Source organism: Heterodontus francisci, chromosome 5 (assembly GCF_036365525.1).
Source record: "Heterodontus francisci isolate sHetFra1 chromosome 5, sHetFra1.hap1, whole genome shotgun sequence".
Classification (NCBI taxonomy): Eukaryota; Metazoa; Chordata; class Chondrichthyes; order Heterodontiformes; family Heterodontidae; genus Heterodontus; species Heterodontus francisci.
Window position 1 is genome coordinate 85,481,182 of NC_090375.1, and position 14,953 is coordinate 85,496,134.

A 14,953-nucleotide genomic window follows, 5' to 3' on the forward strand; every position below is an offset into this window, starting at 1 on the left:
CTGGACTCCAAGGGTTAAATTGCAAGGAGAGATTGTAGAGACAAAGGTTGCATTCCCAAAAATTTAGAAGGTTAAGGGGTGATTTCATTGAAGTTTTCAATATATTAAGGTGAACAGATAGGGTAGACGGAGAGAAACTAATTCCACTGGTTAGGGAGTCTAGGACTTGGGTACATAGTCTAAAAATTAGAGCTATGATATCACATTGCACCATCCATTGGATTTCATGAGAGAAATTAGGAACCACTTCTACTCATAAAGAGTGGTTGAAGTTTGGAGCTGTTTTCCACAAATGGCAATTGATGCTAGATCATTTGTAAATCTGAGATTGATAGATTTTTGTGAACCAAAGGTATTGAGGGATATGGGCAAAGGCAAATATGGAGTTAGGTTGCAGATCAGCCTTAATCGCATTGAATGGCGAAACAAGCTCAAGGAGCTAAATGGCCTACTCCTGTTCCTCTGTTCTTATGTTTAGAATGGCCGAATACTTACATACATACATACAAATTAGCAGCAGGAGTAGGTCACTCGGCCCTTGAAGCCTGCTCCACCATTCAATTAGATCATGGCTGATCTGATTGTAACCTCGACTCCACATTCCTGCCCACCCCCAATAACCTTTCACCCCCTTGCTTATCAAGAACCTGTCTACCGCTGCCTTAAAAATATTTAAAGACTCTTTCCACTGCCTTTGAGGAAAAGTGTTCCAAAGGCTCGTGACCCTCTGAGAGAAAATTTCCTCCTCATCTCTGCATTAAATGGGTGACCCCTTATTTTTAAACAGTGACGCCTAGTTCTAGATTCTCCCACAAGGGGAAACGTCCTTTCCACATCCACCCTGTCAAGACCTCTCAGGATCTTATATGTTTCAATCAAGTTGCCTTTTACTCTCCTAAACTCCAGCGGATACAAGCCTAGCCTGCCCAACCCGCCCATTCCAGATAATAATCTAGTAAACCTTCTGAGGTGAACTATACATGCAGTAGCATAGTGCATTAGAAGTCCAATGGATGGTGCAATGTGATATCATAGGCCTGGATTTTAGCAAGCCCTCGACATCGGACTCCATGGTGGGGGGATGAAAGATGGGCCAGCAGCAGTCCGCCACGGAGGCCGACACTGGCCCAGCCCGATGGGTGACTGGACCTGGATTTCAATATTTAAATTAATAGCATGCATAAATTTAAATGAACTTCCCTTCAATCTTCTGGGCCCGCCGCGATCTTCGGCACAGTGGCCAGCACTCCCGTACCTTCAATTCCCTGTTTGGGGAAAACCAGCGTGACACTGGTGAGGAGGGGGGGAAGAGTTAAGATTTTCAGTGTGGTGGGTGGGGGACAGAATCAAATAAACGTAATAGGTGTAGGGGATGGTGGGAAAGGGTGAACTTCAAACTTTGTGCAGTCTGCGGGGAGAGGTCAGATTTAAAAGGTAACTGTTTTGGGGGGGAAGGGCAGATAGTTAATGGAATTGTTATTGGGGCATGGGGAAGGGGCATTAGAAATGTATTTAATAAATTGTGTGGGGGGTGGGGGGGTGGGGGGGGTGTATCTTTAAAAATTCAAATTGACCAGCAAGGCTGGCTGCCCTTTAAAAAGGGCGCCAGCACCTGTGCACAGGCAGCTGACACCATTGCCAGGGTCGGACAGCCTGCCTGTCCCCTCCACGAGTTGGTGGGGGAGGGGTGGGCAGCCCAGGCTATTTAAATGAGCCGCCATGCGTGAGATCGTGGCAGCTCTTTGGCGTGCAACCTGTGCATGCGAGCCACCATTTTTTGATCTTGCCACCGGGATCATCAACGGACTCTTAAAATCCAACCCATAAAGTCCTTTATAGCATAGAATGGGTGATGGTAGAAATCACTTGTTGCTATGTTATCTTCAAGATGAGTTCTCAATCTAAACTATTACATTGTCTCCACACTTACATATGAGGAATATTGAAAGATAAATCATCTCAAGGCTCTTTAATACTTTTCAGTGTAGCTGACTATGTAGGGTAAGGTGCAAGGTCTACGCCTTGACTAAAAACAGGACATCTTTACTGTATTTGTACGATGTACTTGAGAAATTTCTCTGAAAGAAATGAACTTTTATCTGTTTATTCAATGAGCAATGATTCAATCATTCTTTAATAGTAAAACAAATGTTCGCTTCAAGTCTGGAAACAAAATAAGCCCTTTAATTTAAGTTTAGTTTGGAAAAGTGAGGAAGTAAAGTGTAGTTAGTGTGATGCTATCTCTCCAGTAGGTGGCATTTAAAGGCCTGAGTAAAGCCTTCAACCTATAAATAGAAGCTGAAGAAGATAGTCCTAGTGTTATAAGGGTTGGGCTGCAGGACGCAAGAATCTGGCATTTCAACCTCTCAGCGCAAAGTGCTTTTAACCAGTCGTACAGGAATGATTGACCTGATATGGAATATGAACACACTGACCAGAGATCTGACAGTGTATTTAGAAAGTCAGGTCAAAATCAATCTGTCAGGTTCAGGGATAGGTTTGTCTCTTGTTTTAGGATTCGGTGCTGCCTACATCTGTTATTACCTGAGCTCAGTTGCAAAGGTAAGGAAGAGAATTAGTTGCATTTTATCTATGTTTGATATAAAATCTACCTGATGTGAGGTCCCAAAAGGCAATAAATGCTACTGTAAATCATTTGATGTTGCTTGTTTTCTCATTATCCATATTTTAAGCTGTGTCTGTTACTTTGCCGGGAAGAGGTTTGCAGCTGAATCGATTCCTGTATGGAATAAGCGATTAAATCTCTCCTGCAGACATTGGTGTTGTCACAACTATTTTAGTTTTATTTGAAAATCTTCAATCACAAGTTTCTACCACTGCAATGAATGGGTCAGATGTCACTTCCAGATGGATCTGCAAAATGCACATCTGTACTAAGGTTAGTAACACCTTCTCATGCTCTATTTCTCCCTATGTATTACACTCTCCATTTCATTCTTCTATTTTCTCACCCCAATGTGTCCAGGACCAGCTTGCCCAGCCTCATGTCTTCTGTTGTATTCTCTCAATCTCATTCTTCCAGTATTAATGCCTGATTCTTTTTTCCTTCGACATTTTTTAATTATTATTAACCTTACTTTATTTGCATTTTCCAAAGTCACAACTGCTTTATATGCAATTATACCATTGTCATTTGGAGAAATATCTAGCTGGCTTAGTTTCAGGAATTTCCTGCTCTCAGCACGCCACTTTATCCTGGTCAACAGGAAAGTTAGCACAGTGGCAGTTATTATATTGAATGAATTTCTTTGGCTGTATCTTCTGCATGTTTTTGAATGAAAAAGTAGATGCGCATAGACAGATGATTACCATTCATAGAACGTATGAATGAACATTTGTGCTTTTACTGCTCCTCATGTACTACAATGTGTTTCGCAGGAACTATTACTTATTAATGACTGCTAAGGTTTCTGAAAAACAGGTCATGAGAAAATTAAATGATTAACTTGCATACAGACCTAGAGGAGAGCAAAATAATAATAACTGTGATTCTTGTTTAAATTAAAATTAAATTGTTTAAATTAAGTGCAAGTAGGTGATCCAATGGTGTATGAATAACTGCTATGTGTAACTAGCAATAAAAGATACACAATCAATAAATCTTTATCTTAAATCCACTGTACAGAGCACATTGACTCCCTTTTACATAGAGCTAGTTTTAGGTGCAAAAGGGTAACTCTTGTTTTACGGTTTGTGTCCTGTGATTAAAGGTCAATATCTGCTTGTTGGAGACTTAAAGGGTAATTTTCCAGCTTTATTCTCCCAGCAAGGAGTTTTACTTGTGCAATCACAGAATTACACAATTCATTCTTCAATGCAATGAAACAAAATTTGCAAAAAATATTGTGTCTCTGACATCATAGGATCGGGTCTTGTGCAAGATTATGAGTGCTTTCCATTGTCTTCTGTGCAATAGAACAATCATGCATGAAGTTAAGTTTGTAAATGCTGACCCCGTCCTTTGCAAGTAGGTGATTCGCCATTGGCAGAGAGCCAGTATCTTTTCCTTTCATTCAGTCAATATTATTTCCAGCAAGACAACTGCATCTCAATGTGTGATTGTAAGCAGTAGCTCAGTGGTTAGTACTCACGCAGCTAAAGATAGAAACATAGAAAATAGGAGCAGGAGTAGGCCATTCAGCCCTTTGAGCCTGCTCCGCCATTCGTTATTATCATGGCTGATCATCCAACTCTGTAGCCTGTTCCCGCTTTCGCCCCATACCCTTTGATCCCTTTAGACCCAAGAGCTATATCTAACTCCTTCTTGAAAACATACAATGTTTTGGCCTCAACTGCTTTCAGTGGTAGCGAATTCCACAGGCTCACCACTCTCTGGGTGAAGTAATTTCTCCTCATCTTAGTCCTGAAAGGTTTACCCCGTATCCTTAGACTATGACCTTTGGTTCTGGACTCCCCCACCATCGGGAACATCCTTCCTGCATCTACCCTGTCAAGTCCTGTTAGAATTTTATAGTTTTCTATGAGATCCCCCCTCACTCTTCTGAACTCCAGCAAATATAATCCTATCCGACTCAATCTCTCCTCATACGTCAATCCCATCATCCCAGGAATCAGTCTGGTAAACCTTCGCTGCACTCCCTCTATAGCAAGAACATCCTTCCTCAGATAAGGAGACCAAAACTGCACACAATATTCCAGGTGTGGCCTCACCAAGGCCCTGTATATTTGCAGCAAGACATCCCTGCTCCTGTATTCAAATCCTCTCGCTATGAAAGCCAACATACCATTTGCCTTTTTTACTGCCTATTGCACCTGCATGCTTACCTCAGCGACTGGTGTACGAGAACACCCAGGTCTCATTGCATATTCCCCTCTCTCAGTTTCTAGCCGATCAGATAATAATCTGCCTTCCTGTTTTTGCTACCAAAGTGGATAACCTCACATTTATCCACATTATACTGCATCTGCCATGCATTAGCCCACTCACTCAACTTGTCCAAATCACCCTGAAGCCTCTCTGCATCCTCCTCACAACTCACTCTCCCACCCAGTTTTGTGTCAACTGCAAATTTGGAGATATTACACTTCGTTCCCTCATCTAAATCATTAATGTATATTGTGAATAGCTGAGGTCCTAGCACCGATCCCTGCAGTACCCCACTAGTCACTGCCAGCCATTCAGAAAAAGACCCATTTTCCTTACTCTTTGTATCCTGTCCGCCAACCAATTTTCTATCCATCGCAATACACTACTCCCAATCCCATGCGCTTTAAGTTTACATGCTAACCTCTTATGTGGGACTTTGTCGAAAGCCTTCTGAAAGTCCAAATAAACCACATCCACTGGCTATCCTTCATCAACTCTACTAGTTACATCCTCGAAGAATTCTAGTAGATTTGTCAAGCATTATTTCCCTTTTGTAAATCCATACTGACTCTGCCCGATTCTACCACTGGTCTCTAAGTGCTCTGCTATAAAATCTTTGATAATGGACTCTAGAATTTTCCCCACTACCAATATCAGGCTGACTGGTCTATAATTCCCTGTTTTCTCTCTATCTCCCTTTTTAAATAGTGGGGTTACATTAGCTACCCGCCAATCTGTAGGAACTGTTCCAGATTCTTTAGAATCTTGGAAGATGACCACCAATGCATCCAAAAGTTCTAGGGCCACTTCCTTAAGTACTCTGGGATGCATACCATCAGGCCCTGGGGTTGTATCGGCCTTCAATCCCATCAATTTCCCCAACACCATTTCTCTATTAATACTGATTTATTTCAGTTCCTCTCTCTCACTAAGGCCTATGTTCCCCAACATTTCTGGTATGATATGTGTGTCCTCCTTTGTGAAGACAGAACCAAAGTATTCATTTAGTTGGTCAACCATTTCTTTATTCCCCTTAATAAATTCCCCTGTTTCTGACTGTAAGGGACCTACATTTGTCTTCACCAATCTTTTTCTCTCCACATACCTATAGAAACTTTTACAGTCAGTTTTTATGTTCCCCGCAAGCTTGCTCTCGTACTCTATTTTCCCCTTCTTAATCAATCCCTTGGTCCTCCTTTGCTGAATTCTAAACAGCTCCCAATCCTCAGGTCTGTTGTTTTTCCTGGCAAATTTATATGCCACTTCCTTGGATCTAATGCTATCTCTAATTTCCCTTGTAAGCCATGGTTTGGCTACCTTTCCCGTTTTACTTTTGTGCCAGACAGGGGTAAACAATTGTTGCAGTTCATCCATGTGCTCTTTAAATGTTTGCCATTGCCTATCCACCGTCATCCCTTTAAGTAACGTTTCCCAATCCGTCATGGCCAACCTGCGCCTCATACCTTTGTAGTTTCCTTTACTAAATTTCAGGACCCTTGTCTCAGAATCAACTACGTCACTCTCCATCAAGAATTCTATCATATTATGTTTGCTCGTCCCCAAGGGGTCTCGCATCACTAGGTTGTCAATTATTCATCTCTCATTACACAATACCCAGTCTCGGATGGCCTGTTCTCTATTTAGTTCCTCAACGTATTGGTCCAGAAAACCATCCCGTATACACTCCAAGAATTCCTCCTCTACAGTATTGTGACTAACTTGATTTGCCCAATCTATATGCAGATTAACGTCACCCATAATTACAGATGTTCCTTTATCACATGCATCTCTAATTTCCGATTTAATGTCATTCCCAACATCACCACGACAGTTTGGGGGTCTATACACAACCCCCACTAACATTTTTTGCCCTTTAGTGTTTCTCAGTTCTACCCATACTAATTCCACATCGACAAGAGCTAATATCTTTCCTCAATATTGCATTAATTTCCTCTTTAACCAACAATGCAACTCCACCGCCTTTTGCTTTTTGTCTGTTCATCCTAAATACTGAATATCCCTCGATGTTCATTTCCCATCCCTGGTCACCTTGCAGCCATGTCTCCGTAATCCCGACTATATCATACTTGTCACAAGGTTGTGGGTTCAAGTCCCATTACAGAGATTTGAGCATAAAAATATAGGTTGACATTCCACTTCAGTACTGAGGGAGTGGGGCACTATGGTAAGTGCTGTCTTTTGGCTGAGATGTTAAACCTATACCCATCTGCTCTTTCAGGTGAGTGTAAAAGATCCCATGGCACTATTTGGAAGAAGGGCAGAGATGTTATCTTGGTGTTCTGACCAATACTTACCCCTCAACCAGCATCACTGAAACAGATTATCTGGTCATCATCACATTGCTGTTTGTGGGAGCTTGCTGTGCGCAAATTGGCTACCAGGTTTCCTACATTATGGTGACCTTATTTCAAAGTACATCATTGGTCTTAAAGTGCTTTGGTACATAAATAAATGAATGCTCTTTCCCACTGTAACTTTAAACAAAAATTGAATTTAGATATAATTCTACCAGAATAGAGAAACATTTATGAAAATGAAAACTTCTTTCAATTAATGCAACAAATTATGTTTCCTTTCCATTTTTAAAAGTTGGGGTCAATTGCAGGATACATTTTGCATCTCTATTAAATTATATATTTTTTAAAAATTATTATTATAAATGGCTAGTGAGCCCCACCTGGTGGCCCATGTTGGGTTCATGGCCTGAGCCCCAGAAAGCATAATGATATAGAATTACATATAATTGAGAGCACAGAAACCAGGCATTTTGCCCAATGCCAATGTTTATACTTCAGATGAGCCTCCTCCTATTCTAATTACTTCATCTCACCCTATAAGCTGTGGATTTTGTTTTAAACTGCAAAGGCACCCCCTTTACATACTTCCTCTTTTTAGGAAGTACTGACAACCCCAGACCAAGTATACCTACATTTCATGATCACTGTGGCAGGCGAATGCCCGAGATGAGCCCATTGGGTTACAGGTGCCTGCTATTAGAATGCAAAATAGGATACCTTCCCTGACTCCAGTGGGTACATCAGGGTCACATGTGGAGTCTCCTGGTGGATGGAATTCAGGGTTTGCAGGTCCATTGATTTTAAAGTTTTTTATTTATCATTATCTACTTACTGGAATTATTGATAAGACAACTATTACATTTTGTTCAACCTTGAGGCTTACATGTTTTTTAAGAATGTAAGGATTTTCTTCCTTTAGTGGAAGCATGATTACATAAATAAACCCATACTTTGGAATTTGGAATGCACTGCCTGAAGAGATGGTAGAGGCAGGAATGCTCACAACATTTAAGAAGTATTTAGATGAGCACTTGAAACGCCATAGCATACAAGGCTACAGGCCAAGTGCTGGAAAATGGGATTAGAATAGTTAGGTGCTTGATGGCCGGACATGATGGGCCGAAGGGCCTGTTTCTGTGCTGTATATCTCTATGACTCTAAACTTTTTTTTTCTAATACATATTACTGAGGGAATAGTATTTACCAAAATACCAAATTGACAGGGTCATTATAGCTGCAAAGTGTTTCAGGCTGCTAATTCTTTCAGCATTTCCTGGTTATAAATGAGTAAAAAGCCAAAGGTCGGGCTGGCACTGATGTCATAATAGAATATGCTGAGTATTGTAAAAATACAAGTTGTAATTCTTATAACTTCGTAAGTATAGTGTTTGGGATTTTGGGCCCCCAATGGAAAACACAGATAACATGCAAATTCAAAACTATTGAAATTGTTCCAACCAGGTGAGAAAGGGGTCTAGGGGTTCCCTCTCAGCCTTTGCCTGGTTTAACCGTAACAGGGTTTAATTTTAAAAACACTGTGTTTTTAGCTCCCCCTCAGTGAATACTTGTTTACTGCTTTCCAATTGTAAGGCAAAGAAATCAATCAGACTGGTTTTCTTAGATTTAAGCAAGAAAGGTGGAAGTTTATTAATCTTAAATTCTAATTCGGATAACAACTACAAATATGCGACGCGATAAACACACTTGCAGATAGAGACAGAAAAAGTAGAAAGAATAAAGGGGAAAAGTTTGAGACAATAGCTGGGTGTATTTGCAGTCCTTTGAGTTCAATGTGGAGTCTTTGGTTGCCAGCAAGTCTTGCTGTTCGTTGGGGCCCAGTGCACGCTTTAACTTGTTTTGATGTAGGAGTCTTTTCTTTCTTGAGGTTTAAGTGACTTCAGTGGGTCTGGAGGTTTGTGAGAAAGTGAGACAGAGCCAGCCAACAGAGAGACTCTCTTGTTCCAGGTTCAGTTTCAATCAGCAGTCTGTCTTCAAACTGTCCGGTGAGCACAATTCAAAACTCCAAGTTGGCCAGCCGGTTAGTCAGGTGACTAACCCCTTATTTGGAAACAACCACTCCTGCGATTTGTGGATTTCAGAGTTCTCTGTCGGGGAGGTGTAATGCTGTCGCTTACACCAACAAGATGTGGATCACCATTGCCTAGACCAATCTCAGTTAATTGAATCAGTGAGCATTCCCATTGTCTTTTCCTAGGCTACTGTCCCCTAATATGCAAATTTCTTCCAGCCAAATGTCTGGTGATCTTTTTAAACATGTCATTTCATCACTCCAGCAACAGTTTAAAATTAATGTTCATATGACAAAATTAATATGCCTCATTCTTGGCAGGTGGGGGTCTTCATAACACCTCCACACCCAACGGAATGAAATGCAATTTTTTTTAAAAAGAGCATTTCATTAAAAGGGACTAGAGAAAAGATAAGTACAGGAAAGCACACATGCATCTCTCTCATTCATTCAGAAATCATAGCAGTTGTTACAGCCTGTCTGTTCTTGGTAGCACTGCTGCTTTAAACTGCCCTTTTGGCATCCCAGTAAACATGTGGCTTTTGGGGAAGTTTTTCAGTTTGCACACTTCCATGACTTCCGAGGGTGTCTTTGTTCTTGTTGAGGTCTGCAGAGGGAGGGGTGGATTTAATTAATCCTAAGTGGGAGTTTTGGCCACGTGCATCGACAGTGAGCGGTTCTATTCTGAACTCTCTTTCGGTGCTTTGATGAGTCGTGCAAGGGCTTTTCATCCCAGGGGATGGTTGGTTCCCTTTTCTCCTGACTTTGGGGGCAGATTCCTTGCTAATCTTCCCTTTGTCCTCTGGGAAACTCCTGCTTGCAGGTGTTTGTCCAGATTCTACAGCACTCCCCTGTGGCACTTCAACTAGGTGGGGCATCACCCTCACGGTTTTTCTGCCCTCTTGAGGACTTTCGTTGTCTCTGCAGGTTCCTGTAAATGCTGTTAGCAACTCTGGTGGGGTGCTTCTAGGTCTGCATTTACATAGGAGGATGTGGGTCTAACTTTTCAAACATTTCAGGGCTGGCTGACTGGACTTCCTTTAACCTGCCCTCTTGGTCACTTCTTCCCCTTTCCTTTCTAACCTTTTGCTAGCCTTGTGCCTGCCTGTCCCCTTTTGTTCTTGGCAGAGGTCCCTTACAGTTCACCAGCCCTCTGCTGGAGGGTCCTCCAAATAAAGGCCTGCTCGGGTCTGCAAAAAAAACCTGTCCAGAGCCCGACAGAACCACATCTGACCTAAGCCCAACCCAGCCCGAGTCCTTCCATTCTTTTCCGCGCCTGACCCGACCCGACCTGTTCACTTACCTTCTGTTTTTCACTTTGTTGCTGATCTGCACAAGCTTAAAATGACTGTAACAAAACCACCTTTCTCGACCAAAAATTAAATTAACATTGGAGCAAATTACCTGTGATAGAGCATGTCCGACCCGGCCTGACCCAAGACCAAATGCCAGACCCGGAAGTGCAACCTGACCCAACCCAGACCCGACACATGTTGTTGTGTCCCATCGGGTTTGGTTTGGGTAGCTGACCTTTTCTTCCAAACACCGAAACAGGATTTAGGGGTGCAGATTTCACTGTCGGTTGGGGTTTTCTCTCAACCTGGCATATGTAGCAACTCCTACAGCACATCTTTGTGGAGTTTTGGCCAGGCAAACTGCTGTCTTACGTGGGCTTTGGTTTTTTGTACACCGATATGTACAGCCACTGTAGTCTCATGGGCCATTCTTACTATTTCTCTCTGGTACCTCTGCAGCACCAGTAACTGGTGAACCACTGTCCACTCCTTGCTGTCAGGTCTGTGAGGATAACTCCACTTCAATATCAGTGCTTCATTCTTTAAATAGTAGCAATCAGGGACTCCCTCTGCTTCAGTTACAGACTGGACAGCCTGTGCTAACTCTCTCAATACTGGGTCAGCTCACTGAGCCTCAGCTAGGGAAGATCCATTTAATTCATTCCCTGGGTCTTCTAACTTTCCAAAGTAAGTCTCAGACAACAGACTTATGGTCATCTGCCTGTAGTGTCAATTCAGTCTCCTCTGGGGGAGCTGGTTTGATCATGGCCTTATTCACTACACATTCAGGGAAACTGCAGGGGACCATCTCCTGCCACTGCCCTGTCTCTCTGACCTCCTGCGGTGTCTCTTTCACTACTGGGGGGAACTACCACCTTCGTCCCCACCAGATCATTACCTAGGAGCAGGTCAACCCCATCCACAGGCAAACGAGGGACAATCCCTACAGTCATCTGTCCTGAAACTAGGTCGCACTCCAAGTGCATCCGGTATAAGGGTACAGGCATACACTGCCCTCCAATATATTCACCACCATTCTGGTGGTTACTGCACTCTCTGGGGGAAAGGTCAGGCCTTATTCCAGTAAAAAGGATCTAGTGCCCCTGTGTCCCTGAGAATTACTATGGGTCTGCTTGCCCCACTTGAGCGGTATGGGGTTACTCTCCCCTCAGAAACAAAACCCTGATAACCTTCATAAATCCTATTAAATTTTCCTGCACTTGCAGTGGTAAGCTTCCTGGGTCTCACTTTTACTGCAGTTAAAGCCACAGCTTGTTCTGCTGTGCTTTCCATCAGGGTCCCTTCTCCTTCACTGATTGGGTGTGCCTTAATTAACCCTACCGGTTTTCCTTTCCGTCTCCAGCAGTCAGTTCTTAGATGCCCTGCTTTTTACAATGGAAGCACTCAGGTCTCTGGGTCTCAGTCCTACTTATAGCACCTTCCTTTCTGGCTGGAGGAGGGCCCCCTGTGTCTCAGGCTTTCCTTTCCCTCCTAGGACTGCTTGGGCATCTATCACCTTCCCACCCTTTGTCCTTTTCCCATTTGTGAGGGTGATTAGGAAAGTGGGAAACCAACTTATAAATGAGAGCAAACTCATTGACTAGAACTGCTGCCTGCCGGGCTCTATGAGCCTTTTGTTCCTCTACATATGTCTTTATGGAGAGTGGGAGAGAGTTTTTAAATTCCTCTAGCAAAATTACTTCTCAGATTTTCATAGCTGAGCTATGCTTTAAGAGCCTCAGCCACTGGTCAAAAGCCAGCTGCTTATTTCTCTCAAACTCCAGGTAAGTTTGATCACCTTGCTTCTTGAGGGTTCTAAACGTTTGGCGATAGGCTTCCAGTACTAACTTGTATACCCCAAGGATAGCATTTTTTGTCAGTTCATAATTGGATGAACTTTCCTTTGGCAATGGGGAAAAAACCTTATGGGTTTTTACAGTTAGCTTGCTTTGTAGCAGAAGAGTCCAAGCCTCAGCTGGCCACTTTAACTGCCTTGCCAGTTTTTCAAAAGACACAAAAAAGGCTTCCACGTCTCCCTCATTGAATTTTGGGATTAATTGGGAAAGTTTTAACAATTCTGTACCCAGCCCTGAATTACGCTCCTCCATATTGTCCATGCTTTCACTGGAGTTACTCTGTCGCCCTCTTGTTAACCCAAGTCGCCTCAGCTCTCTTTTCACATTCCTTCTGGTAGGCTAAAATAAAAGCAAAATACTGCGGATGCTGGAAATCTGAAATAAAAACAAGAAATGCTGGAACCACTCAGTAGGTCCTGCAGCATCTGTGGAAAGAGAAGCAGAGTTAACGTTTCGGGTCAGTGACCTTTCTTCGGAACTAGCAAATATTAGAAATGTCAAAGGTTATAAGCAAGTGAGGCGGGGGTGGAGCAAGAGATAACAAAGGAGAAGGTGTAGATAGGACAAGGTCACAGAATAGCTGGCCAGAAGTTCGTGGAGCAAAGGCAAACAATATGTTAATGGTGTGTTGAAAGACAAAGCATTAGTACAGATAGGGTGCTAACGAACTGAAGATTGAACAGCAGCAAGTACAAACATGAAAAAAAACAGTGGGTAAGCAAACTGAACAAACTACAATGAAATGACATAAACAAAAGAAAAAAAATTGTAAAAAATGTAAAAAAGGAAAAAGAACTAAAAATGAAAGTAAAATGGGGGGCCCGTCATGCTCTGAAATTATTGAACTCAATGTTCAGTCTGGCATGCTGTAGTGTGCCTAATCAGTAAATGAGATGCTGTTCCTCGAGCTTGCGTTGATGTTCACTGGAACACTGCAGCAATCCCAGGATAGAGATGTGAGCATGAGAGCAGGGGGGAGTGTTGAAATGGCAAGCAACCGGAAGCTCAGGGTCCTGCTTGCGGACTGAGCGGAGGTGTTCCGCAAAGCGGTCACCCAGTCTGTGTTTGGTCTCCCCACTGTAGAGGAGACCACATTGTGAGCAGCGAATACAGTATACTGCATTGAAAGAAGTACAAGTAAATCGCTGCTTCACACTCCTTTCAGGTGAACAACTGAAACAGTTGTCCAACAACTGCTAAATACCTAATCTCCTTCGCCTAAGACCCTCGAAAATATCACCACTCAGTTCTGTGCTGACCTCGCTCATATTTCTCTGTTCAAATTATTCCAGTTGAGCTTCCACTCTTCCCACAACACTGAAACCACCTTGGTCTGTCACTCTGTCACTAATGACATCCTTAATGACTACAACTACGGCACTCTATCCCTCCCTGACCTCTCCAATGCAATTGCATATTCTCTCATCTTCTGGCACCTCACTTCTGTAGTTCATTTAGCTCATGGTCAAACAGAACACTGAGGTTGAGAGCTGTCTGGTTCAACCTGAGGAAGCTGCCAGGGAGGGGGTGAACTGCTTCTGCTTGTTTTCAATTCTATCTGTATTACTTCCAAGGTAGACAACACATTTCCAAAAATAGCTTCTTTTTCCAACTATGCACAGGTGCCTCTGAAGTATCCCAAGATTTCACCCTTGATCATTTTGTCTTTGTCCTTTAGATGTTCTATTTCAGTGATATTGTCTAAAGCAAAGGATAACTTTACACCTGTGTACTAACAACACTCAGCTCTCCCGATCCACCGCCACTCTTGACTCCATAATCATCTCTGTGCGGTCAGATTACTTGTCTAACCATAAGTTGTGAATGAGCCAGAACTTCCTTCAGCTGAATATCAGAAAGATGGAAGTTATCTTGTTTGGTTCCCAATGAAAAACTTTTCTCATACCTTGCCCCTGACTCCATCCCCTTTCCTGGATGCTTGCTCAGGCTAAACCAGATGGTTTGCATCTCCAGGGATGTTTTCTAGCTGAATTTCAAACCCAATATCCTATCCATTAATGTTTAATTCAATTTTCACAACATTGTGCATCTCCACTTTTAGCTCACTACTATGCAGCTAAAACCCTTATCCATCATTAACTCAAGAACAATATCCTTCTCACTGGCCTGCCACTCATCACCCTACACAAACTCCTACGTATCCAAGACTGTGCTACCTGCATCCTGTTCCACAACAAGGGGGAGAATTTTCATGTTTTCCTCTGCTTTCATGCCATTTCAGAAGAAACCCCAAGGAGGCCCTGCTGATGGATGCAGAATACACCCCTCCCCATCTTCATTTACAAATCCCTCTTTAGCTTCGCTCCCCCCTTATCTCTACCACTTGTTCCAGTATGCACCCCTCAGTCCTCCAGCTCTGGCATCCTGTGTATCCCACCATCCACTCATTCACCATTAGTGGCAGAGCCTGCAGCCACCTCAGCTCTACTCTCTCGAACCCCTCCCTTGCACTTGTTTCTTTGCGTTCAAAGCCCCATTAAAACCTCTTTTAAAACATGCATTTGAATGCCATTCTTAAATCTTCCATTAGTGTCTAGTGTTAATGTTTTGTTACTATTACAGTCTACTATACTGTTGATAATATA

At 42.7% G+C, this 14,953-nt stretch overlaps 1 protein-coding gene across 4 annotated transcripts in view; it reads left to right on the forward strand.

Annotated features, from left to right (window-relative positions):
- Positions 1 to 2,299: 2,299 nt before the first annotated feature.
- abhd3 (abhydrolase domain containing 3, phospholipase) overlaps positions 2,300 to 14,953 on the forward strand; it is a 132,331-nt gene continuing 119,677 nt past the window's right edge. Inside the window, exon 1 of one of the 4 annotated variants that reach the window (XM_068031718.1) lies at positions 2,300 to 2,562. In XM_068031718.1, coding sequence (XP_067887819.1) covers positions 2,401 to 2,562 — 162 coding nt within the window. In that variant the 5' untranslated portion in view covers positions 2,300 to 2,400. Of the gene's footprint in view, positions 2,563 to 2,617; positions 2,900 to 14,953 lie in introns of those variants that run through there. The other 3 variants (XM_068031717.1, XM_068031715.1, XM_068031716.1) reach the window with 3 other exon arrangements.